The 26,331-nt window shown below is 38.9% G+C and overlaps 1 protein-coding gene across 14 annotated transcripts in view; it reads left to right on the plus strand.

The window, feature by feature from the left end:
* The window catches only part of AOPEP (aminopeptidase O (putative)), a 204,350-nt gene that overhangs the window by 120,586 nt on the left and 57,433 nt on the right, over positions 1 to 26,331 (plus strand). For 5 of the 14 annotated variants that reach the window (XR_010385753.1, XM_026092442.2, XM_026092441.2 and 2 more), the window contains 2 exons: positions 4,018 to 4,080; positions 4,745 to 4,828. Coding sequence is in view for 6 of the 14 variants with exons in the window: in XM_026092442.2 (XP_025948227.2) it covers positions 4,018 to 4,080; positions 4,745 to 4,828 (147 nt within the window). In the remaining 8 variants the exon portion in view is untranslated. Of the gene's footprint in view, positions 1 to 4,017; positions 4,081 to 4,744; positions 4,829 to 5,751; positions 5,876 to 6,326; positions 6,412 to 7,380; positions 7,811 to 8,910; positions 9,496 to 12,638; positions 12,715 to 14,084; positions 14,702 to 26,331 lie in introns of those variants that run through there. The other 9 variants (XR_010385759.1, XR_010385758.1, XR_010385757.1 and 6 more) reach the window with 9 other exon arrangements.

Below are 26,331 nucleotides of genomic sequence, written 5' to 3' on the forward strand. Positions count from 1 at the left end.
TCTGGTGACAGCGGTGCTTTGAAACCCTTGAAGTCATTGCCCCACGGAATGCAGGCTAATGTTTCAAGCCATTATTAATTATCTTGTGAGCTGCTGGATAAAATGCTTTTTGAATTTTCAGTTTCTGAAACCTTTTACAACATGTTGTAAGCCAGGTCCTTTCCACCAAAGCAGCTTTCAGATTGCACAGGCTGCTGAGGGCACCTCTTACTCTCAATTTCCAGATAAGTTAATTTTCCACCTCAGACTAGTGTTCTCAAGCTTTTTTGCAATAAATCTTCTGTGTGATAGAAAAATAGTTATATGCCTTATAGTTTATCCTAATTCCTTCAAAAAGCTTTTCTTTAGTTTTCTAAAAGAAAAAGAAATTTCATTGATTTCACAGAGATGATGATATCATGCTTTAGAAGTAGTCAATGCGGCTCTATTTCCATAGAATGAAACTGAGTGGGAGTCCATTTTTTGTTTGTGTATGTTATATGGGAAGGCAAAGGAAGGTGCAAAATCCCAATTTGTATACTGGCAGAGCCAGTTAGATCCCCTAGGAAAAAAACATAAGACTGTAAAATCTTTAGACAACTCTTCTGTGCTCTTGCTGGTGTCCACATAGATCTGAATATATAAAAGTGGGTTTGTATGCCTGGTATAAAACTCAGTAATTGAGAGGAAAATCAAATCTCTAGAGAGGAGAGGTTGGAAAATATGACTTGACTGAATTACTTTTCTGTTTTGTCCACTTTGCAGAAGCTCTTCTGAAATTCATTTACAGTAAATATTTTTATTCCATTTTCCTTTCCATTTTTTTATTTTTGCCTTCCGGTATCTGAGGGCTATTGGCAAGTCAACAAAACAGGGCACTGATTCAGTATTCACCTTAGATAAGATGACCTTCTTAGTTTATCAATAAGGGATGCTTCAGCATTAGAGCGCAGTACAAACCAACTGAAGTTACAGACGGTTTATGCAAAAGAAAGGTTCACGATGATAGTTTTTCACAAGATCAAGAAGTGCCACTAGTAGCCATCATAGCCTGAACAGTTTAAAGATGGGTTTTTTCAATTTAAAATGAAACAGTTACCCACTGTACAAATATTCTATTGTTTTCTAAACTATGTACAATCCTGAAAGTTCACTGTATGCTTGGGATCTGGTCTGACTTGAAGAATAGCAGATATAATTATTGCCTAAGTTATGTACCAGAATATTGGGCCTGTCTTCACCCACTTGGTAGAAAGTGCTGCCTCCTCCCACATACTTCAAAATTCAGTTATATTTAATCCTGCTGCTTCAAGAGTAAAGGACCCTGGCATGCTTGGAGATGTATAAATGCTTGTTCAAATCAAATTGTTACATAGGACAGCTCCATTAGGAAGCCATGGAAGAATGTCTTTCCAATTAAAGAAGGATATGCTGGACTGACTAATCCCTTCGTTTCAGTTGCGAGGGGATTCAAGTATGACAGGTCAGCCTCATGTGGCACAGCACAGAGGACTGCTGATGGAGGGCTGCTATGCAGTCATTCTCCCTTCAAGTCAGGATTTACCATTTTGGTTTGTCTCCCTTGTACCTACTGTAAGGTCTTTCCTTCCAGGAGTATGGGAGAATGCAGTAGGAGACCAGCTGTTCATAACAGCATAATCCTTTCTCTTCTCTCTCCCTCTCTCATTTTCCAAGCAAATTTTCCTAGTCTGGTCATGAGCTAAATCCTATTGAAGCATCAATAAGTAGAGTTAACGGCTGACTGCACAGCCGGTGTGCTGTGACCACAGCTCGTTAGGCCCACCCTATTCCTCTCACTGCTTGCTCTCCTCGGCAGTCTGCCCGGGGCTGCGTGTTGGCTCTTCTCTTTCGCTACGTTGCAATCATCTTGCAGTAGAGACTCTCCAGGTTGTGATGTGCACAGCGCCTAGCGCAAGGGAACCCCCGGTGTTGGCTCCACCAGGTATACTGCAATTTGAAAAAAAAAGTTGCTAACAATTCTTGTTGAGTTTCCTTAACAGCCATGCTGCTCTTAAGATGAAAACAGGAGCTAGCTCTGAGTTTTAACTCACATGGCGTTTGCTCACTCAGAGATTTTTGTCCTCAGGTTCTGCAGGTCTGAAAATCAATGTCTCCTGTAACTTCTTTCCCCCCTAGTTTTCTCCAAACTTTTGATGGAAAGGAGGTGCAATTCTTTCAAGTATTTTGGGAAAAATCGATTTTGCTGTTTCTGTGACCCAGTCCTTCCCATGACTTTTCCTGTGGACATGAAAGATCTAATCTGTTAACTGATTCAAGGGAGCATTGTTTTTTAGGTAGTCACATTAATTTTTGTTTGCCATTAATATCAATTTCTGCTCATATTCTCGTTCATTCTCTTTGAACTATGCTCTGTTATTCTTTCTTCATTCAAACACAGAGTTCAAGAGTCAATTTATAGCAGCTTTCAGAACTACCCTTTAGCAGGAGATCTGCTGTAGTTTTACAATATAAAAATATGCTGTTGATACCTGTTTTAAGTAGACCTGTTGTGAGTGTGAAATAAAGGGCCCTAATAAGATTTTATACTGTGATATCTCTATTAAGAAGTTCTTCTTTGTGTAATACTTCATGGTGAAGTTGCTTCTATTTAAAGCATTGAGTTTGATCTTGGCTTTGATCTAAAGCTTTTGATCTTGAAAGAAGGATGTTGTGGCAGTAAAACAAAAAGGGTAGGAGAGTGGTTTTTTTTTTTTTTTGTAAGTGATAAAGTTAAAGGGATACTGTCAAGATTTAGTAGGCACTAATGGGACCTACCTTTATTTACTTACATCTGTTTGCAAAGTCCATCTAATTCTATACGTGGGAGGGTTTGCTCAAACAAATGCTTTGATGACCCTTTTTCTTTTACAAGAGCACAGATTTTCTTTTGAAGCTTTCAGGGAATTGTCATATATAGCACAGATAGAAATTATTTTTAAAAGTCTAAAAATGCCATACCAACATTGTTTTAATTATACCAGATACGGCACAGTCTGCCTTTTGTTTCAAATGCTAAGTACTGCAAAAGCTTCCAATAATGTCCTAAGAGTTCCTAGTATTCAAATTGCCCATGGCTGAGAGTAGCTGAGCCTTTCCCATCACAGTGGAGTTTGAGTATCAAGTTGGAAGAGGTGCACAGGCATCTGTTGAAGTCCCACACCTGAATTTTGTCACCTGTTTGCTGTCTCTGTTGAATAAAGTGCTTAACTGAGGCCTTAGTAAGGGGCTTTTTGCCCTATAATATGAATAAAAAGCTGGTCAGGGTCTCGCATTAAGACGCATTTCGGAACCTCCTGGTAGCCCATCAGCTATTTTGGATTCCTTGGATGTCGGGAGAGCAATGGGGAAAAGTTTTAGGCACTTGATGGTGGTGCTGCTATTAGCCCATTCCCCCGCAGCAGCGGGAAGTGAGGCCGGGCCCCGGGCAGGCCACGGCCCTCCCTCAGGGCAGCGGCGGCGGGGTCCCCCCTCACCCGGCCGGGCTCCCCCGCGGCCGCCGCTGCGCGCGCGGCGCCTTGGCGCTGGGCTCGCGCGGCGGCCGTTACTGTGTGCCGATCGTTACTGCGCGGCGGCCGTTACTGCCCGGAGGGGGGGGGGGGGTACAGCCCGGCGGTGTCGGGAGCCCGGCGGGCCGCCCCGGGGCCGGCGGCGTCGGGGAGGGCCCGGAGCCCGCCCGCCCCTACGTCTTTAAGGCAGGCTCCTCCTCTCCGGCGGGCTCCGGGGGCCGGAGCACGGGGGCGGGGGACCCCGCGGAGGTGTTTCATTTCCTACCGAGGGCTGCGGTGCGCGGCGGCCGGGCGCGGGCGCGGGCACGGGCGCGGCGGGCCGAGGCGGGAGCGCGGCTCCGGGTAATGCGGGCAGCGGGCCGGTGGGGGGCGGCGGGCCGGGGCCGGGGCCGGTTGCCCGCGGCGCGCCCCGTCCCGCCGCGGCGCGGAGCCGGGCGGGGAGGGGAAGGGAGGGGAGCGAGGGGGCTGTGCGGGCGAGCTCGCTTCAACGTGCGCTTTCTCCCCCGTGTAGCCTCTGCTGGAGGAGGGTGAGACTTGGAAGGAGTGTCAGCTCGTCCAGCAAGTGAGCGGCGAGGTGAGGAGCAAACCTTCTTTCGCAGTTGTTCGGTGCTTTCTGCGGACCGTTTTTCCTCCCTGTGGCCTTCCTCCCTTGCAGATCTCCTCCTCGAGTTTTCCACCTGACACCCCCACCCTTCTTCGCTTTTGCCTTTAAAATAATTGTTTTCGTGTTAAGAATATAAATGTTTGTGCGTGAAAGACTAAGGGTTATTAATGACTGTCCCATCATCTAAAATTGGTGTTGGTAGTCGAGTGGATGGCTGGAAATAAACGTTGCTTGAAGCACAAGGTGTAAGGAGTAGAGTGGAGAGATTTTCCGTAGGATTTTTGCACACCACAATGACAACTTTCCATTTGGCAAACCAGTCTGGCATCAGACACGTTTTCTTTTTGCTAGAAAAACTTAAGCTGGGAGCTGTAAGTTTGCTTTAGGAACAAGCACAAGGAAAAATAATGCTGCATGAGATGAAGAACACTACTTCATGCTTTGACCATGCCACAAGTGACTAACCAGATTACCTAAGACCATGTCATTCTAGACTGGAAAAGTGTTTTCCCTCTTTCCAGTGAAGCAATGGAAAAATGTATCTTGAGTCTGCTTACAGTTTCTTACTAATTCTGTGTAGCCGCACTCAGGTTGCATCTTCTTCCTAAAAAAGCACTATGTTTTTGAACTCCAGGTGACAAAATGGATTCAGACAAACCAGAGGATCAGAAAAAGCAGCAAAAAGAAAAGAAAGCAAGATGAAGTCTTTTTCCAGAAGGTAGGGGTTCATGATGTGCATTTTTGTAGTGGGACAAAGGGCAGCACATCTGAAATGCTTTCAGAGGATGCCCTTTTAAGCACTAAAGAGACATTCTTAAGCTTCTTTGACAAGGTGATAGTAAAGGGGCATTAGTTACTGGTACAGTTTGATGTGTCATTATACATTTGCTATGGAAAGAAATAAATAATCTTTCAAGAGGTCTGTACTTTAGAAGACAAAATTTCTGTACATTTATATTTAACACGAACATTCTGAGGAAGAGAGATAAGAAGGCTTTGGTCAGAAAAAGCAGTAGTACTTGAGAGCTTTTAACAAAATATGCTCCATTATTTGCAAACCTTAAGATGCTGTTAATCGAGAAACAGTTTTCTTGGTAGGCATTGGAACAATAGCAAATATGCAGAAACAAATGTTCTGACTATGCTGTTGACATTTCATTTAGAGGATGTGTTTGGAAGTTTTCTAGTTGCAGCGTAAGGGAATTCATGAAAACGTGCCTTGATGGTTATTCTAAAAAATTACTTTGGAAGATTTAAAAAATTGACTGTGAGCTAAATTAACTCAAAATATTTTTAAACCAATGATTTTTGATCAGCTGTTCTGAAACATGCATTCTATAATGCTAGCTATTTAAATCACAGTATGGCAAGGTAAGTAACTAGCTGACACTGGCATTAAATAGCTGTTTTCTGTCTTCTGAAGAAGAAAATGCTCTCTCAAATACCGGTCATTAATGAATAAAGATGCGTTTCCAAATGTGTTACCAGAAGTATGATTTTTGCTTGCCTCAGTTTTACAATCAAGTTTTTAATTATTTTTTTAAACTCTTGTTACCTTTAAAGGATTAAAATAGCAGTGTGTTGTTTTGCTGTTTCGACAGTGCTTCTAGAATGTATGATGAATCATTGCTCTTTCTGTAGCCAAATTCTTGCTGATAGCATGGCTGCCAACTCCTGGGATGTGTTGCCTTAGTATGGGCATTGCAGTATTTGACAAATGTCTACAAAGTGCATTGTTGTGTGTGGGTGATTTACCAGCTCCATGGTGAGTTAAAAAAATGCCAGATTGCATCCTTTAATTCACTACTTCTTTTATTTTGTAGCTGGGATACACCATTTAGGAAAATATGTTCTGTATTGTTGTAGTTTAGAGACATGATCTAAACAGAGACAGCAGTAAACAGTTGCACCAAATAATTCCTTTTCTGTTTGCATTTCTGTATGTGGATATGAAGCATGTCTGTTTAGCATTGCTATTTAGGATCCCTTTATGTTAAGACAGTGAAGGCTTTCTTAATGTTAAAAAATGTATCATCATGCAACTTTGCTACCTTGAGCAAAATCGTGCATCGAAGGAATAAATAACCCTAATATAAGTTAGAGTTTGCATAGTTTGAGGTATTTTTAAATTATACAAAGTAGGCTTACTGCTATATCTTTGACAGTAGGCTTGAAAGTACCTTATACAGTTAAGCCTTTTTCATCTCTTTTTATAGGAGGACGCTTCCTCACTGTGAACCCCTTTGTACTGATAAAATCTCATTTGCAGTAGGGGGGTCGTTCCGCTCTTACTGTTCCAAGGTTTGTGAGAAAGAACTCTAGCTTATGGACTAGCCATGTTAGAAATGCAAAAAATAATGTATAAGAATAAGATCTACTCACTGTAAAAATAACTGAAAGTGCAGGGATTTTTCTAATAGTAACTCTTTGTGAGAACTGTAAGCAGAAGTGCAAATTAAAATTAGTGGCAAGAATATGCATTGCCTTCTAAGATCCATAAGTATTAGTAATTCTTGGAGACTCAGTGCAGATCTAGAGAGCTGCACTCAACCCAAGAGGAAGAAAAAGAGGAGCTTAGCATTGAGCTTCTGTTTGGTCTTGCAACCATTGATTGAGCGCTGAGGGTGGGGTTCCTTGGGTTCCTTAGAAGTGTGGTCGGTCATTGCAGTGGTGACTCTTCCAATAGTTAGGGACAAGAAGAGAAAAAGGGAGAGAGGTCTCTCTGGTGCTGGCAGAGCTTTATTGGATTACTTGGATTCAGACTTGATTCCAACAAAAAGTTTCCAGCACGGACTGCCTAGCTGGTGTAGTTGGTGTCCAATCGTTGTGGTTGGTGCTGACTGGAATTCCAGATTTTTAGCTGTGTCCGTATTGGTTTATGTCAGAAATAGCATCATACAGCAGTAGGAAGTACTTCTGGGGAAAAACAAGAGAAAGAGAAAAGAGAGAAAATACATAATGAAAAAGGAAGGGGCCATTGAAGAAAGTAGTAGAGGTAGGGATAAAACGATGGAGTGATAAGGGGGAGATGAGAAGCAGAGCAAATAAGTAAACAGAAAAGTTGGAGAGTTGGTACCAGCCTCGTTATGCTTGTGTAAGTGTACTTAAAGTAAGGTAACTGATGTGTTTTGTCACAGCTTGAAAACTGAACTGTGTGTTGATCTTGCTTATTCTTCCAGAACACGTGCTAACTTATTAAATGTAGCTTCTAAATTTCTCTGTTCCTGTGCTGTCCGATTTTCCTCTGTCATTTTTATTTCTTTGTGATAGGAAACCCCATTTCTAATACAAGATGGATGACTTTGCTATACTGAGACATCGCAAAATCAAAGCAACTGCTTCTTCATCCAAGTACAAAATGTAGGACAGAGAAATAACTCTTTCTGTGTGGATAAGTGAAACACAGTTGTGGAGGAAAGGTTGCTGACAACTGCCTGGGAATTGCTTCTTGAAAAAAGTTGCCTGCTAAAGAGTTAAGTTTTTAGGAGCTGTCTTTACATATGCGTAAATGTATTTAAAGATCATTTGAAGATACCATGCATTGGATAAGAACTCTGTCACTGGTAGCGTTAACTGCACTCGAGGGGCATGTGAACCAGTGGGGAAGCTTGTGTAGAAACCAGTGGGGGAGCTTGTGTGGTGCTACTCGCCACTGTGGACCGGAGCAAAATGGATTACGGCAGTGTAACAAATCCCATAGGTGAGAAAGACTTTCTAGATAAGTAGCTGAAAGTTCCTTTCCTTTTGCTTTCTTCTCTTCTTTTCTTCTTTCTTTTTTTAATTCTTTGCTTTTTTCTATTTCAGACCTTCTTGTTGCTCTTTTAAGTATTTTATTTTTTAGCAATTTCTATTGTAATCTCTCCTTCCCTGCTTCCTTCCCCTGCTCTTTTCTTTCGCTCTTCTCCTTTGTCTCCTTCAGTCACCTGCATTACTGTTCATTTTCAGTCCCCCTTTCTGCTTTTTCACCTTCTTAAGTTCTTCCGTTTTGCTCACCCTATTTTCTGTTTACAGTACTCTGTGGATAGTCTGTTGACCTCCCCATATGTGTGCATATGTGCATGTGTGCATATGTGTGCATGCACATACACAAGTGTATGCACACTCAAACCTTGTACTTGTGTATGTCATTCTCCCGCTTCTCATACTTTCTTTGCTGTTCATTTAATCTTTCCCTGTCTCTACCTTCTCTATTTTTCTCACATAATATTCTGCTGTGTATATTACTGTATCGATACACAGTACTGATCACTAGATGTACTGACCAGCTAGCTGATAAGATGAAGAGACGGTAGAGTAGAGCTTGGAAAGAGTTGGCTGGTTAGAATTAGTGGTGTTGTTTTAATATGCAGAGTGTGATAAAAGTGCTGAATATTGTTATTTTTGTTGTTATTATACTGGACTATGCCTGGTTAGACAAAAAGATTCCACTGTACTTGCCAGTTCTGAGTGTTAGGTGGAAGAAAACAACCTTTTAATCAGACTAGTGGAATTGTAGTATGTGATCTGCATCTACTGTGGAATTTAAGGGTAAACATTTCTCTTTATTAAGTGACTAGTTCATTTTTATACGTAGATTCATTACAAATGTTGGTATCTATATTGCCTTTGACTGAAGGTCAGTGTTAAAAATGATGCATGCAAGCTGCTTTGAAAGCATTCAAGTAGTAGAAAAATGTCACAGGACAGGATACCAAAGGTATTCAGTAATTAGGGGGAGCACTGAAACATACGTGTATATATATATAAGGTAAGGAAGACTAGTTGTTGCAAATTATCAAAATTGAGTTTGTCTGCTTTCAGTTTTAGTTTGATTCTACACTGAAACTTTGAGGAGTAATTCAGCTTCTCCAGAGTATTTTTTGCTGCTTTCTTGGAAATACTGTCTTCATGTTTTTGAAGTTTATCTGCTAGTTTACTGAAAATATGGTTGCCTCTGATTTTTCCTAGTGGTTGCTGCACTGATCATTCGCTTTCATCTCACTCCAGAGAGTTACAATTGTCAGCAATATTTAAGCTCTGATAATAACCTGAGCAAAAATGACTTTGTTGTGAAATAGCTGTTAAGTTTCTAATAAGGAAGGGGAAAAAAGCAATTGTAGTATGTATGGCTAATGCTAAATGCTGTAGTTTTTTTATACTTTAACAATAAATTGACCAGTATAACTGAAAGACAAGATATGGATCTTGTAATTCATTAAAATAAGTTGTGATGTTCTACTTTAAGTAGAAAATGTTTTGAAGTCTCAGCAAAAAAATGTAGGGAGAAGAGAATATGATGTGGTAAAAGAAAGGTTCCATGTAACTGGGGGATTTACTCAGGGTGATGTGCTTCTGCTTATTTGTAATAATAATGTGTATTACATTAAAGCTACTTTAAAATCTTAATTCTTACATATTGTTTACTTTTCAAAATAAATGTTTTTATTTGAATCTACCATACTGAGAATTAAAGCAAGGACCAAAGCTGAAACATATCGCTTGAAATTACATACCGTGTTGTGCTAACAGCTAAAAGAAATGTGGTAAGAAGTTCTAAAGAGTTTTTCAGACAGTGTTCAGTGGAGTCACTCACTATACTTTTCCAAATTCTGTTCATCTTGCAGAACTTTGTAAGAACCCTATAAATGTGTTTGCTGGCCTTCGCTGATAACATATTTAATTCAGTTGGCAACCAGGGCAAGAGAATTCAGATGGAAAATTCTGTATCTACCTCATGTACAAGAGTTAGATTGCAGTAAATATTGTTAAATCATATTAGAGCTTGTAGTTTTAAAATCTTTTCCTCCAAATACATATGAATGTAATTTCAGGCCATTAGAACTAAGCATTTTCAGCATTTAGCTTTCTGTCCCCATAAAAATATCCGTATTTATGGGTTGTTTGGCAACTGTAATTATGCACGTCCAAAGAACTTTATTGTTTTTAGGATAGCTCTGCCTCAAATTGACTTAAGAAGCATTTAATAGAATAAGAAAATACTGCATCTATATGTAAATATATAAACATTTGAGTGGAATTTTTGGTTTAACCATAATAAGAAAAAAATAGTCCACTTCTGACCCAAATATCGGCTGTATCTTATTTGCAATAATGTTGTGTCAGGGTCTTAGTTCTCTTTTTAGTAGCACCCGTATCAGTTAGTGAGGAAGTGTTGTTGCTTAGCATATTTTACATTTAATCCCCCAGATGGACATTATTATTATGTTGTGAAAGAGTGAATAATTCCCGTTAGGCCACATTTTTAGATCAATGAAAGCACACATATGATGATAAGCCTGCTCCCTTTCACAGTCTGAGATGACCATTTCTAAATTAGGAGAACTCAGGCCAGCATGGCTATGTGTTGAAATAGTTTAAAGTTTACAGATAATTACATCACTGTTAATTATAGCGGTTCAAGCCAGCAGCCATCCCCCTCCTGTGCAGTGAAAGATTAAGGTCACTTTAATGTAAAGCACAAGGTTTGTGCAGCAAAGAGAAAAAGACGTTTTAGCAGAGAATTTTTTCCTTTTGATTTGTAGGAAGAATTAGTTAAACTCCTGTGATAGAACACTTTAAGTGTTCTATCTAATAAGTCGCACTGGAGGCATTTTAATTAGGTAGTGTTTGTGCGTGTTATTGTATGATACTAATAGGATAAATTACATTACTGGGATCTACTAATGCCACTGAAGTTTGGGTCTACTGTTGTTTCTAGTTATAAATCGCTCTGTTTGGCGGTTGAAATGTGCTCCATTTACATCTTTGCTTGCAAATACCTTCTGTCTTTAATAAAACAGGAAATGGAAAATGTGAGAACAGTTTTGTTCTTTCCAAAATACAGAAAAAGAAAAAGGATTTGATCATTTTTAGTGCTTCTCAAATGTCTCCCCCCATCAGTGTTTGTTTAATTAATTCTAAGCAGAAATGTAGTGAATTTTGGAACTAGAAAGCAAGCTGTCACTTTCAGGGCATTTGAAAACCAGAGCAACTTACTACATTGGGAACAAGTGGGGCACTGAACTCAAACATTCCATAATTTTTCTTCTACAAAAACTTCATATGGATTTTTTTATTATTTGGGAATATACACTTGTGCATGGCAGTTGAATAATCCACTGGATTTAAATGTTCCCAAGTTCTTCCTGGTGTGATTGACTGTAATGACTCCGAAGGAATCTTAATTGTCTGCTGGCTCAAACGTGCTTTATTTCAGTATTACAATTAATATGCACTATTGTAAAAGCACATATATAGGAGTTTGTAAGAATGGATATCATCATTTAAAGAAATGTATGAGCGCAGAAGGCAAAGATGAGAGCTTTTACAAATGTGATTAAAGAGATTCTCAAAGTTCTTAGTATGTGTTTTGGTGACCATAGTCCTAAAAGTGGATACAGGTACCACTCATAATACTGCCCTCCTTTCACCCTGCATCCCCCTACCAAAGTCTTTTAAAGCAGGCAAGTAGCTCAATGAAAAAGCAAATACATTCTCTGTAGCTTTAATTAGGCAGGATTGAGTTCTTAAAGATGTGTAAATTGTGCTATGCTCATTTGCTCTATGCTGTATATACTCTTCTTGTGGGCACCGATTGTGTGACTTCTCACAATTGTCTAGTTTCTCTCTTCAGATGCTTTACTGGCAGGTTTTATGAGCCCTGTACCAGCATTTAAAACTAAACAATAGTATCTAAACGTTATCATGGAAATGTGTAGGTCTATAGAAAGATTCTTGATGCTGATGAACTATCTAATGTCTGCCAGCAGTTTTACTGAAACGGTAGTCTTACTGTGGATGAGTGCAAATAGAGTTTTTTCCTTTCCTCTTTTTAAGCTAAGTCCTTACCCTACAGTGAGCACTGCCCAGGCAGTCTCTGTATCTGAACAGCATTCTTGAAGTATAGGAAATATCATTGTTTGAATTCTTCATAGGTTTGATTCACAAATGATTTCCAGTAGCAATTTACTTCATAAAGAAGGTGTAGGAAAGTTGTTTTCCTCCTGTACTGTAACTGTGTTCTAGTTAATTAGCAGTTCTCAATAAAAGCTTTTAATTTTATCAAACTGATTATTGATGGAAAAGAAGCTTAGGCGATTATCTTGTTCTGTCTGTGTCTTTCTTCCTTTTCTCCCTTTAATTTAGGCCTCCAGTGGGCATTTTCAGTCAAATTTGTTAGTGTTCTGAAACTGCCACATTCCTGCTGGCGATCCTGTGAGGACAGCCCCTTTGAAGGCAAGGCAGAAGTGTAAGCGCCCTCGTTTCTGGGAACCCTGATAGCCACGTGGCGGGGAGAGGTTATGACTGTCTCAACCACAGGAAGCGTTTCTGTTGACACTTTGAGCCTATTAGACTGTTTGGTCATGAGACACCAGTTCCTAAGAAATTGGATTTCATTACTTTTGATTCTTAGAGAACTTACTGTTTTGATTTTATGAACTGTATTCTACATACTTTGCAGGTCACATGCCTCGAATGTGGTGAACACCCACAAACTCAGGCATGCCGTGTCTTTCAAATGTGGCTCTAATAATGAATTTGCCTTACAGTTGGTTTCCTCCTCCACTTCTAACACAAATACCTGAGAAAAAAGAGGGGCTTGGGAGTTAGCTTGGAAGGCTGGTGAGTGTTTTGCCCATGTTCTTTCATTCATATTGCAAAAGGAAATGAAATAAAGCTACAGAGTATTAAATGTTTCCATGCCCAAGATCCTGTTTATTTCAAAGAAAAGATGACCAGCTCAGTGCCAGTTTTGCAATAACTATAGTTGTCGTCTTATTTTTGTTTAAATTCAAGAGATTTCTCTGCATTTTGGCTGTACTTCTGAGGAACTCAGTGAAGCTACTCATGTTTAAATGCTTTGCTGAACCAGGCCGTAATCAGTCATCCTCAAGATCTCCTTTCTAAGTGACCACTTTTGTGATTGAAGAGGAGATTTGGCTTCTTCTGTCTGTCTGGAGTGTTTTTTTTTTTTTCTGGGAGCTGTGATGTGAAATAATTTTTTTTTTATCTTAAAGCATAGACAAGTCATTGAGTAGGGCTTTTTCATTTTTTAGCCAAATTTTGAAGGAGAATAATTGTAGAATTCATTTTTTTAAGCTCTTAAGAATTTCCTTTCTGCCTCCTGCAATTTCCCCTCCACTATTCTGCCTGCTAAAGCCAAAATAGGTACCCTTCTGAGCGTATGCCAGTTTATGGCGTGAGAAACCCATAAGGCAGAATTAAGTGCAGGTTTTCTTAGGTTAACACCCAAATTAAACTTCACTATGGCATGGCCTTTTTTTTTATTTGACTTTTTTATTTTCAATGTTACTCTGAGTAAGCCACTTAAATTTTCAAATGCTTAATAGAAAATAGAGGGAAATTGAAATTTTACAGTTTTTTTGCTGTTTCTCTTTTCTGTAGTAGGGTGTATTGACTACTAGTGTTTGTGCTTAGGAGAACAGATTGCTTGAAGAGACTAGGAAGGCAGCAGAGGGGACATTGAGGATTTATAGATACAGATAGGAGATTTTTAGATACAGAAGATGTATTTTAAGTATTTTTTTAAAAAACATAATACATAATTTTTTAATATATCATACTTTTGTGCTAACACACCCTCTTATTCTATAATATCTGCAATACTTATCAGGGAATTAAACATTTGCTCCTCTTTGAAAAAGTACCACACCTACTTATCAGCAAGGGGAGGAAATGCATATGATAACAGGGTTTTTTTCTGTACGTTCTATGCATTGCTCCTGATTTTATGGCACCTCTGAGTTGTATTAAAGTAGCTTCTCAGAACACCATGTTAGCTAGTAGTGTGAAGATACAGCTGTAACAGGACTGCACATTTCCAAAATGCCTTCCATTCCAGGAGTGTGAAGTGCCTTTTTCATCGAAGGACCTTGTTACCAGAGAGTGAGATATTGCAAAAACATATGATGTGTTTGCTCTACTGCCACGGCTAAAAAATATAGAGATTTTTAATATTTTTACTTGTTTTACAGATGGGGAGCCAAGGCACGGAGGTGCTAGGTAGCTTGTCCAAAGGTACCTAGGAAGGTTGAGCAGAGCAAGGAAATGGACTGAAATTTTCAAGTTTCCGTTTGGTGTCCTAACATGCTTAAATTTTCACCTGAAGGCTCTCTTTGTTATAAATATCAGGGAATTAAGACACACAGTTTTCCATGAGGCAGTTAGCGCTTAAGGCAGCGAAGTATGGACAGGTTGGATAGTTTATCTAAGGTGATAACATTTAAGCTGTAACAGAGCAGGAAACAGAAGCTAGTACTGTGACTCACCTTTGTTTTTTCAGAAGAATACTATAAAAGGACCAGTGCATGCAGTAGTATAGATGAAAACATGAACATATGTAGGGGAGGATACATTTTATCAATATTCATATTGCAGTAGAACATAGTTTCTAGTAATGAATTAAGGTTATGGCTAATGGTTTTGACTGTAAGCATCAACTATAAATGTTGGCTTTGAGTGTGTTTTAAAGGATAATAATTTAATGGATAGCAATTTACTTTTTTTTATCTTTGTCAAAATGACTGTATGCTCTCCTGTAACTTACAACACAAAGGGAGATTTAATACATAATAAAAACTTATTAAATCTTTTTTTTCAGTGCAAATAGTTTTGATTGTAAAACTTTCAGACATGGTATGATAGGCATGATGCTGGGTATAGAAGCTGGAAATGCGCCCGTGTATTGTCTGCTCAGCGTAGAAAGAGGTATGAGGGATGCATCTGCTCCTCTCTTACTGAGCTGCAGGTAGTAAAAAGCAGGGATCTGTGAGAAAGAACGATTGTATGCATAATTCTTCACTGTACAAGTATATTCATCCTAATGATGTGTGATGCTTTGTAAATATGTAGACAGAAATATAGAGGTAAATATCTTGTGTGAATGTCTGGGTATTGATCTAGCCTTCTAGTATAAGGTGGCACATAATTAAATATTTAAAGGGTTAAATTTAATTAAAGGTAGCTGGCCAGACCATCAGATTCTCTTATGGTTTCCTGTGCAGTTTGTCAGGGACATAGAGAGTTCTGAAAACAAGCCATTTTGTTCTTACAGGGTGTGTTTCATATCTTGCACTTGTTTTTAATCAGTTATAGCCTGTGAACGTCCTGTATAGGAATTTGTTTGAAGTGTGTTTTTAAAAAGGGAGGTTGTGTAATACCAATGACCTAGATGGCGTGTAGACAGTAAGTCTTTTCATTTGTTTTCTCTTGTCCAGAGCATTGAGACAGGAAGCATTCTTAGAATTATTTTTAGATTTTTAAAAGTCAGCCTTGATTTCCTCATGTAACAGTAATCCCTTGGCGAGGCCTAAAAGCAATATTGTTTACTCTTCCATTGTGCCATATGCTTACAATTTTTGCTTTATTTCGGGTGCCTATTTATTAAGAAAGTACTTTAAAAAACAATTTATATTGAATTGTCATATTTGAACTGTTTGGGTACAGAGGAAAGTGCTCCTTAATGTATCCATGATTCTTGTCACTGTGTGTCTAAATCAGACACAATGGGTGGTTTGATTTATTGCAGTCCAGTGAGATGATCATGTCAAAAAGACTGATTACTTTCTTGCTCCATAATTACCTGTTGTCTTTATTACATTGCATTTGTAGTGACAGAAAGATAGTGTGTAATTAGGAGTTAGTAATTCTGGTTCCCTTCTTAGCTTCTGTCCCCCTTATTTTCCAATCAAGCAGTCATCTGAATAAGTGAACCATAGGTCTGAATGCATTTTATGCCTATGTTATGGAGTGGCTGCTGCTTTAGTTGATGAGTCCTTTTCAACCAAGAAAAAGCGGGTGCATCAGTGTTTTTCTGTAACCTCTATCTTTGCTCCTTATTCCATTTTCAGTGTTAAGACCTGGGAAACCTCTGTGGAAATGTCATCTGAAATATGCATGGGGTGCAGAATTACTGAAACTTGTTATCCTTTCTTCTGCCACACAGATGAGCTAGGCAGTACAGAGAGGGTAAGCAGGATTTGAGTTTTGCATCTTTGTGATATAAAAATACACTTAGCTACTTGTTTTGTTACTTGGAAAGCTAACTTAATATTTATAAAACATAAACTCAGATTAGTAGATGTGGTGACTGTGAGAGTTCAAGGAGTTGCTGTTTGTTTTTGCTTCGTGTCAAAGCAATGACTGATTGTTCACAGTAAGGAGATAGAAATGTTAATTGTTCTTTGTGCCAGACATCAGCTTTTCGGTATCTTATTCGTATTTGTCTGCAACACAACTTGATGTTTGCAAATCACATGCAAGCCAGTGTTCGACTGTATTCCTGGTGTCTTTCAGCTTCTCTCTTCCTGAGTCATCTTTATCTGAATGTTTTTATTACCCTCAAACCTTGGAATGAGCCAAATGAATAAAATGTTGTAAAAACATCTTTGGATGACAGAATAAAAATCCCTCATGGCTCAACAAGTCTGCCATGGAAAAGAGTTACTTTTGGAGAATATTATGTGCACTTGAGTTTTAATTGGCCATAACGTTGCGAGTGTGTCTGTTATGTGTTTATGAAAGCCTGATTATGGACACAGAAATGTGAACTCTGGATTACTCACCTGCAGATCTGAAAAACAGAATAGCTCAATACTCATGGCACAGAGGAAGAACTGGAAAATGAGAGAAGTTGGATCAATTTACCATTGCTTTCATTACAATTCCAGTTATACTTGCATTTTTTTAATATAAACTTGTAAGTGGCAAAATGGAAAGTGACCCGGCTGTGAAATGTTACCAACACAGATAACATCCTTGACATCATAAAAGGCTGATTGCTCTTAGCAGCTTGGCTGAGGAGGAGCAATAGGTAGGTGTAGGAAAGGAATTGCAGGAGGAGAGTTGAAACTCTTCGCCCCGCCCCTGGTGCCCATGTAGCCCACTGGAGAAGCTTCTGTTCCCCTTGGGGAATATTACAAGTGGCCCCATTGTTGGTCTGTGAAGCACTCCAGAATGGGCATAAATGTGAAGTAGCTTTTAGTTACAGGTAGGAAGAACTTTGCTACTTAATTATGTTGTGTTTGCTTTTTAATATTAGGAGATAGGAGAGAGGGGACGAAGAGATGTATTGAGGGAATGTCAAGCTAAAGATGCCCTTACAAGGATATCCTTCATATTCTAGAAACTAGCATAGTGCAAGTGGCTTCTTTCCAGTTTATTGAATTTATTACCATCTTGGCTTAGTTATGAGTAGACTGGGTGGGTGTTTTGCAATGCTGACTCTTTCCAAAGTACTGGCAAAGATTTAACAGTAATCCAGCTAAGTGCCCCAAAGGGTTTGAGCTGAAATTCTGACTTTCATATTAAATTAGGCATGGTTACAAGACAAGAATTATTTGAAGTTTTATGAAGCATGTGACTGACAGAACAAACAACTGGGATGCAGATAGTTTTCATGTATGTTTTCTTTGTTGGGTCAAAAATGTATTCAGGATACAAAAGGTTCTTATTTATGGAGCAACTTGAAGGGACTTTCCCAAGAAGATATTTTTTAATCTTTAAAATAAGACCCTCAAACTTCTTCCTCTCCTCCCGGGTTTCCTCTTTGCAAGGCTTCCCCCTTTTTCTAAACACCTATAGCTACATACAGCTATCCTTTGTATTTCAACCAGACTTTTTTTTTTTTTTTAATATATCTGTACGTATAGACTTGCTGGCAACTGTGTTTTTGAAATATTTTAGCAAATGTCTTCTGTGAAGTAGTAATGGCCAGATGGACTTCCCATGTGTTACCTTGGCCTGCTTCATACCTGTGTTGCTTTGATTCCATGGCAGTGTGCTGGAGGCATTCCTGCCTGTGTTGTGGGTTACATTATGGATGAGAATCATGGAAGAAATGTTGTTTCATGCTACTTCAGGCAGAAACTTCTGTTAAACTTTGAACTGACCCATCACCACACCACTAATTTTTGTTTCAAGCTAAAATTGTGCTGTGCATTGGAAATGGGTCGATAACCCTTTATTTGACAAGTTTAGGTTGCTGTGTGATTAGAGAAAATAATGGTAAAAATTCTGCCAGTCACTGGTCAATCTGCACTTGAGTCTTCTCCACTGTTCCTGCTGGATTAGACCTGTGTTGGTTTCAGGGTTAGCAGCACTGGGTGCTTTGGAGGAAATGAAAGGTAGAGTGGCACAATGATTAAGTCTTAGTCTCTCCACAGTACAGTGTACCAAATGCAGTTCTTTTATTTTCACTTCCTTTCCTGCATTTTATCCTGTCTTCATGCATTTCCAGATTGGTTTCTTTCCATGTTCTCTACTCTGCTCTCCCTCATTACTTTGTTGTGAAGTCTTGAGTTTCAGTAACCTGTTTTATTTCCTCCTTTTGCAAAAAGGCTGTCATAAGGGTGACAATCCATTCATAGCCAATGTTTAGATACACTATTGTAATAAATGCCAGTCCTTCACTCAATGTAGATCTTTGAACCTTTTTTTTTTTTTTTCCTGGCTTGCCTATGAAAAAAGAGGGAGAAGATTAAAGGTTAATGTTTGTCTGGCTTGTTCTCTTTATTTGAATCAATGGAAAGTGAATGCACCTTTCTCTGTGGAGCAACTGTGATGCTACTGATACACTTGTCTTCCTTTCTTTTCTTCCTGTACTCTTGCTCTTCTGTGCTTGTTACAGATAATAGCAACTGTAGAGAATGCATTCTTCATGGATGTGTCTGTTTTATGAAGGATTTTAGGCATTTTTGAATGCACAGAAAATATTAAAACATAAAAACTGAATTTACATTAATACTGTGACGATTTCATTTTAGCTTAAATACAAACAAGGTAGAACTTCAATGAAAATAGGATCATAATTTGGGGGTGAGGGTTACATATGACCAAAAAACTGCTACATATTTTGCATGCATCTCATCTCAGCTCCATCTCTCCCAGTCATTTTAGATGCTGAAGGAAGATCCATTCATTTGCTGAGAACTTTTGAAATAGGCCTTCCTGTGACGAAGTAGACTGTTCCAAGATGGTTTTTTAGACCTAGCTGGAGACAGAGTATCTCTGTTAAAAGCTCACTGCCAATGAAATGTTTTTACACTATGTTGACCATTTTGATTGCAGGACTGTGTTTCTGGGGAGAACAGTGTCTATACAGAACATTTTGTTTCTTTCTTTGACTGTGGGAAAAATTGAGCCAAAATTAGTCATATCTAAAGGTTGTTCAGTGTTTTGAAGGAAGTGAGTTACCTATTTCCATCTCAGCAGAAATGGCTCGTAAAACAGCTAACGAGAGTTAGTATTACTTAAAATCCTTTTTTGATTGTTTCAGCAAAAGCCAAGGCTAGGATAGATTTGAAGATGCGTATCAACATCTGAGGCTCTGAGTTGATGCTAGTGCTTCTCAGCCTATCTTTTGCAGCCTTTAAAGTCACTCCATCTGGAAAGAAGAAAAACTGTTTTTCCATTATTTTCTTTCAGTGTTTTGTTTTGTCTCTAAGTGTGGTATTCATTCTGGAAATCTGCAGTTCATACAGGGAGAGAAGACACATTTGAACTGAGCAAGATGTAAGGACTGAATATGTAGTATATAAGCCAGTCAGTCTAAATGCTGAATCAGAGAGCTCTTTTAAAAGTAAATCCTTTGCTAAGTCAGTTAACATTTTCGTTGTTAAAGTGGGGGAAAGCAGGAGACAGCTGACTAACTCTCAGCAGGAACGGCAGTTTAAAATGTATGTAAGAGAGAGCAATCGCTAGTAAGTATTGGACGAATGTTTACAGTCAGACCATAAGTAATTGGGAGAGGGCTGAGAGAGATGCCCAGTTTTTGCCTCAAAGAGAAAGAAAAAATACTTCAAGAAAAACCAGTATGAGGAAAGAACCTGAGTTTAAAAGGGATCTAAGCTGTAATTCTTCAGGGGAGGAGTTCCTGTCCTTGTTAAGAAAGGCTTTCTCCCAAATGGGAGTATCCCTCTCTCAGTGGGTGTTGAGAGTGTGTAGCAGTTCCCACCCTTTACGGCACGCAGTGCCTCCTGGCTAGTTTGCTATTAGGAAATTTCTCCATAAAATGTTTCAGGTTTTGTATTCTTTCTAGTATCTTTGTTTCCATACATAAACCTTATGTTAGAATCTTCTTTGGCCGCACTGCTTTAAGATTAGTTAACAGAGATACCCTCTTGAAGTCATTATGAAAATGGGTGTCTTTCTGTCTCACACCAGTCTGGAAAGCTCCCAAATTGCAAATGAAGAACTTGGGTGGTGGAGGGGGGACTTTAAAATTCACAGTGAGAAGTGGATTTTGTACACACTTGGATATCTGATAAAGTGTTTTTGGATTAACTGCAGGATTAATTACCTTATAACAAAAAGCAGACTGGTTAAACCAGGAGTTCCCATTATTAACATAATAAAAGTATTAAAAATAGAATACACAGCAAACAGGATGTCTGGTCATAACTGTGCAGTTTCAGTTGCCCGGTATTTATGTAATTGAACTTCTGTGCTGAGATCAGAGAGCAGCGAGAGCCTCATGACTGTGAACAAAAATCCTTTTTAAATTGATCACACCAATATGGCAGTTTCTGGAAGGAGTTGGTTACCATTTAAGGATGATGCGGAGAAATGAATAAATGCCTATATTCAACAGCACGTATATTGCTCTCTTTCTGATAGTGAAACAGCTTTTCCGAAAAGCTGTCATTTTACCTGGAGTTGTGGTAAGCAGAATTGTGGGGTTTTGTTACTGTTAGTGTTAAAAATATTTCCCTCTCTCTTTTATTAAAGTTGGATGTAGTCTGTCTGGAGTACAGAGACTTTGTTTCAAGTTACTGAACTTGTTTTACCAAACGAATTAACAAACCAATAGTTTTGAGAAAATGGGTTGTGCTTCCTGGCCAAAATGAAATAGTAAGCACTCATTGCATCACGGGAAATGTTCCTCATTGACCATTTAAAGTAGAACTATTAAGAAAATTCTTTCTTCGACTCTATAGACAAACAGGCGTGCCTGCCGCCTAAAGTCTGGACCAGACAGCACTGACATTTCAGCATAGAGAACAATTTGTGTTCACAATCCCTGCCTATTGTATGATTGTAGATGAGGCAGCCAGGCTGACTCCAGAAAGCTGGAGTGTGCAGAGCTGCTCTTAGGGCCATATGCAAATACATTTTTTGTATTCATATTGTTATGAAATTCAGTCAGCTGTGCCAGCGACATTTAGCTGAAATCAACCTTCTCTATTGTGTACTTGTTAATCTGAAAATTTCCATCTCTTTCAACTGAAAAGCCAACTGTCTTAAGTTTTAAGGAGTTAATCCATGAACAGAACAAAAGAAAAATTATGAGATGCTATTTTTGAGAGTTGGTAGCAAATCTTTCAACTTACTGAAAATATTGGTAGCATGTTTGCATATAAAGGAGGCTTAAGACTCATGGCTTTTAAAATATTAAAAGCACTAAAAATTAGGCTGTCCTTTTTCAGCATTTGGAGGAGATGAGACTTTCAGAATTGGCATATGTCAGTAAACAAACATTTTTTTCTCAGTGTTCAGCAGACTTTCCTCTGAGTAATCCATGTGGTACTATTTTAAGAATGCCTGAAACTTTTGTTAAGTGTCTCAGAATGTGTATGCAGTTTTCCATGAATCAATATTATATAAAATTGTTTTCCGGATAAGTGTAAATAAACAAAATAATAATACTGATAGAGGCTGAGAAATTTCCCCAAACCAATGCTGTGGAACAGTTGCATATCAGTAATAGAGAGAACGTGTCTTGAAGAATTAACTGCCACAAATGGGTCTGATTTTTATTATTATTTTTTAAATGAAATTCTGTTACTTCGTACTGATCTGGGCTTCAATTCTGTGATGATTCATGGAGGCTAATGAAGCCATAAACAGAGATCTTCGTTTTGCCTCTCTCCCAAGTTCATAGGTTTTGGTAGTGCCCTAACTTTTTGATTTTTCCTCCTTTTCCTTTTAAAGGAGAATGTTGGCTTGCCAGCATCAGAAATTCTGTTGCATATCAACATATATATTAACAGCATACTTGAAATAAAACTTATTTGAAATACGTATTCCTGGCTTATTTCTTCATGTCTTTTTGCCAAGCCATTTGTTTACTGAACCTTTGAAAAGCAGAGATATAATTTTCAATTAACTGAAGGAATGTACAACATTCAAATACCACGCCCAACCTGCTTAGGAGGACAGTATTTTTTTGTGCCTACATGCCCTTGAATAGTTAAGGGGCAGGTTTTGGGTTGATGTCAGTTTATAGTGGAAAAATACAAGTCTGAAACCAGTGCCTGAGAAGGCAAAACGTGTGCGTGAAAGTAGAATGCTGGAAAAAGTACGGAGAACATGCAGTACAAGGAGAAGCATAACCTTCTTAAAGAAATGGCACCATTATTAGTGGGGGAATGACCCCCATTAATGGGAATGACAAAGAGCTCTAGGCAGGATTCGATTCCCTGTTGGACTGGAGGCACCTTAATTTGTTAAAAAAAATCTTAATTTGCTGACTGATTTCTTAAATGTGGAAAGAAGGCATAGCTTGTATATGATATGGCTTTCCTCCTTCTTCCTAAAAGACTGAAAAGAGATGCTGTGTTTTAAGAAACATGTTTGTCAGTTTGTAATTGGTTTCGCTATAACTTTTTTAGTTGAAAAGAGATGTTTTTAAAAGAGGCAGGTTTTGAAAGCTGAGCCTTCAGGAGGTTGTTGTTAATACTGTGGTTTTTATGACCTTCTAATACAGCAGACAAGGTTCAAGGATTTCAACCTTGTGTTCAGTCATTACCGGAGGTGTTGGAAAAGGAAGATTAATCCTGTCTCTCATTTAAATCCCTTCTAAGTCCTTGCTTGGTCCTCTGCACATCTCATCTCACGATCACGTCTCTTCCTGTGCCGTCTACGTTTCAACAAAATAACTAGGGCTTGAGTGAGAACACACACACGTTTTGGGTCTGTGACAGCAGAGGATGTGGATTTAATTCTGAAAAGGTGGGTTGGTTTGGTCTACAGTAACTGTACTCAACACCCACAGAAGGCTTCCTTCCTCCCCAGCTGGTGTCCTTGCCAGCTGCTTGGTTTGCAGCTCATGGAGGTTCACAGGGCATGGTGTAGGCAGAGCTCCCCTTACAGACTCACTGTTGTTTCTTGAGGTGAATGCTAGGGGCACGGCACACTCTCCTCAAGAGTGTGGGGAGACATCCATGGTGAGGCCAGATGGTTTGAAATTTAACCATCATGTGTGGAAGGCCAGGTCCTCAGATGTGCAAGTGCGTGGTGGGCAGGGTCTGCATTTCTCCCCACTGTCTCTGAAGGCACCCAACAGCTAGCCTGCTGCACCCTGCTCACCCAGCCCTTTCCACTCTGCGGTGGTGGTAGTGGCTCTGCAGAGGCCACTTGGCCAGTCTCAAGTCAGCATGGAGTTTGTTTCAGCCTTTTGTTGGAACCTGAAGTTTTTAAATAGTTTTTGGGTCCCAGTGTTACCAATTTATACACTCTCACCAAGCAGATTGACAAATTTTATCACTTAAGGAGATGAGACTTTAAGTTAAATACCAGAAAAAATGCCAAATTGCATGGGTCACCAAGTGTGTTCTTTCCTAGGTTCTGGCTCTAAACCATCGCTGTTTTGTCATCCCCTTCCCCCTTATCTCTTTAAACTCACAAAACAGAAGCTTTTCATGTTTTGTAGATGTATTCACAGGACAATGAAAATCAATACAAAATTGTGTTGTTGATCTGTAATAGTTATTATTGATAGTAGGTTTTCATAGCATAGATTGTTAGCAGGTGCTCCTCCATTACGGATTGATAGTAACTTGGTTATATTTTAATGGGCCAGCTTGCCTGATTTAAACTCCTTCAGCTTAAATGTCAGTAGCTATTTATTTTTGTTTTTAAATTATGACCTTTCTAAAAAGAAGAAAAAGAGGGTAAATACAATCATAAAACTTAATTACATTCAAGATGCAGCAGATTCTGTTTTTTTGGTCAGAAGCTCAATCTTCACTTTTCATTTTTGTTCGTACAGTGGTCTGTATATAGGAGCACAGGGCAGAGTATGTTGCATGTTTTTTTGTGAAGCAGAGTATGTAGAAGAATAGAAGCAGCTTTCTAGCCCAGACTTTTTTTTTTTTCCTTTCTTTGGTCAGACATTCTAATACTGGGACAATTTCAAATCTAGGCAACATAGCTCTTTAGAGGTGTGGTGTTTGTAGAGTTCGAGTCTTTAAGCAAGCTCATCACAGCATGTGATGTTGTTGTCCACAGTAACCCCTATGGAGTATACTCCAAAGGATGGACTGGCCATTTTACATGTACGAAGAAAGTTGAGAGGATTGTAGAGCTCAGACTTAGCTGATACTAATGCAAGTTTTTTACAAAAGCAGTATGTGCGCATTTACTGTTCTGGGAATGCAGCCACACGATTAATGTTTGCAGATCTGGCCTTTTAAATTATTTTTTGTGGTTTTAAGTTTACTTTTGAGTTTGGAGTTTAAATGTGAGGACTTGGGTAGAGCATGTCAGTCCATTAGTTCTGATGGTGGAGGGCTATCTGTTTTGAATGAAGTCTTTTTGTTTAGTCCCATGTCACATTTTGCTTCAGTGATTCACTGCTTTATAATCCATTTAAAGGAGTTGCTTTATGCAAGTTAGAATACAGATTTCCATGTAACAAAAAGCCACTTGTATTCTTGGAATAAGTCTGTATTAATTTGAAACAAATGTCACTATGTACGTTTTCTTCTTATAAAACTGTGGACTGGTGTAAACTTTGTATAACGTAGAGACTGCAATGGCACTGTACTGCGTGTAAAACTGTACAGAACTTGGTGCCCTGCATCAACTTACAGGTAAGCACTATAATTTTGTGATTGTTCTATTTCACCTATTTATAACATTCCTACTGCTATATCTTGGCAGTGGCATGACAAATAATTTTCTGTTTTAAAAGGTCATGGAACAGTAATTTAACTGTCCAAATATTGGCTATTGTTTTAGTTTTTCTCTCCCTCCATCTTGAAAATATTCAGAAATTCATTTGCATAAAACAGGAGAGTGACCGAACTTCTCCAGTAATCTAATCATAGGTGTAGTGTTTGTGCCTTTCAAATTACAGAAGTTAGATGTAAACAATGTAAATTTTCTGAGGCCTCTATAGCATGTATAGCTAAAACGACCCATTGGTTTCTGAATGTTCTTCCACAGTGCAGAGATATCACATCATTTGGCAATATTAGAAAGATCACTTTGGAAAGATTAGTGTAGGATAACAGGGAGGATAGTCTGTTGGGCCACATTACATTAGCATGGCTGTAAGAATAGGTATGCCTAGTGACTTGAATTGCTTTTCATAGTTCTTTACAGATATGGTCAGTACTTTGCTTTCATAAAAGCAGCACTTAGAGTTTCACATCTGTAGCAGGAGAGACAAAATGATAAAAAGTTAACTGCAAAGGAAGAAGAAACCTTGGTTTGGGCCAGAAAGTACAATATCAGACATCTGTGTGCCAGATATACATGTTTCTGAGAGTGTGTTTCTGCTCAGTGGTCTGCACAAAATGCTATTCTTTATTTAAACCAGCTTTAGATGGGTTTCTGTGAGAGCTGGAGATTACAGTTTAGACGAATCGTTTTTTATTCTTAGTGCTTCCTCCGTCTCATCTTCCTTTTCTGAGTTTTAGCAAGTTTTCTCCTGCTTGCTGTGCTGGGACAGTGGCTCTGAAGTTCCTTGCCTTTGTGTTTGCTTTACACGTGGTGGTTGTTACTTTTACTGAAGGAGCTTTCCTGGGTGTCCTGGAGGTGTTCCCCTGGACTTTATGTTTTCCGAAGAAAACGGTGTGGTGCTATATAAGCTCTGGAGGGACAATTATAGAGCTTCTGTGTGCTTGGCTGGACGATGAGCCTAAGTAAAGTAGGAGGCTCTGTGCTCATTGATGGCTCCCTCTTGGCAGTTTGATGAGAAATTTCACTGCGCTCTTAAAGAATGAAATGAGATTTGTCTAAAGGGGCCTACTTCCTGTAAAACTGTAATGCTCACTGGCATTCGTCATATTCTTTTCTCTCTGAACTGGTAGAATCCCATTTGTGTTTTACCAGTGCTTTTTGCTTACTATTACAGAAGTTTGCATTAGCTCGGTAGTGTTCTTCTTCTGCCCTGCTTGCTCCAGTTTTCTTCTTCTGAGTTGTTGAATACCAGCTGCCAAAGAATTTTCCATATTCCATATCCTTTTTTTCCAGGAGGATGGTGTTGTATACACAATA

This window comes from Dromaius novaehollandiae, chromosome W (assembly GCF_036370855.1).
Source record: "Dromaius novaehollandiae isolate bDroNov1 chromosome W, bDroNov1.hap1, whole genome shotgun sequence".
NCBI lineage: Eukaryota > Metazoa > Chordata > Aves > Casuariiformes > Dromaiidae > Dromaius > Dromaius novaehollandiae.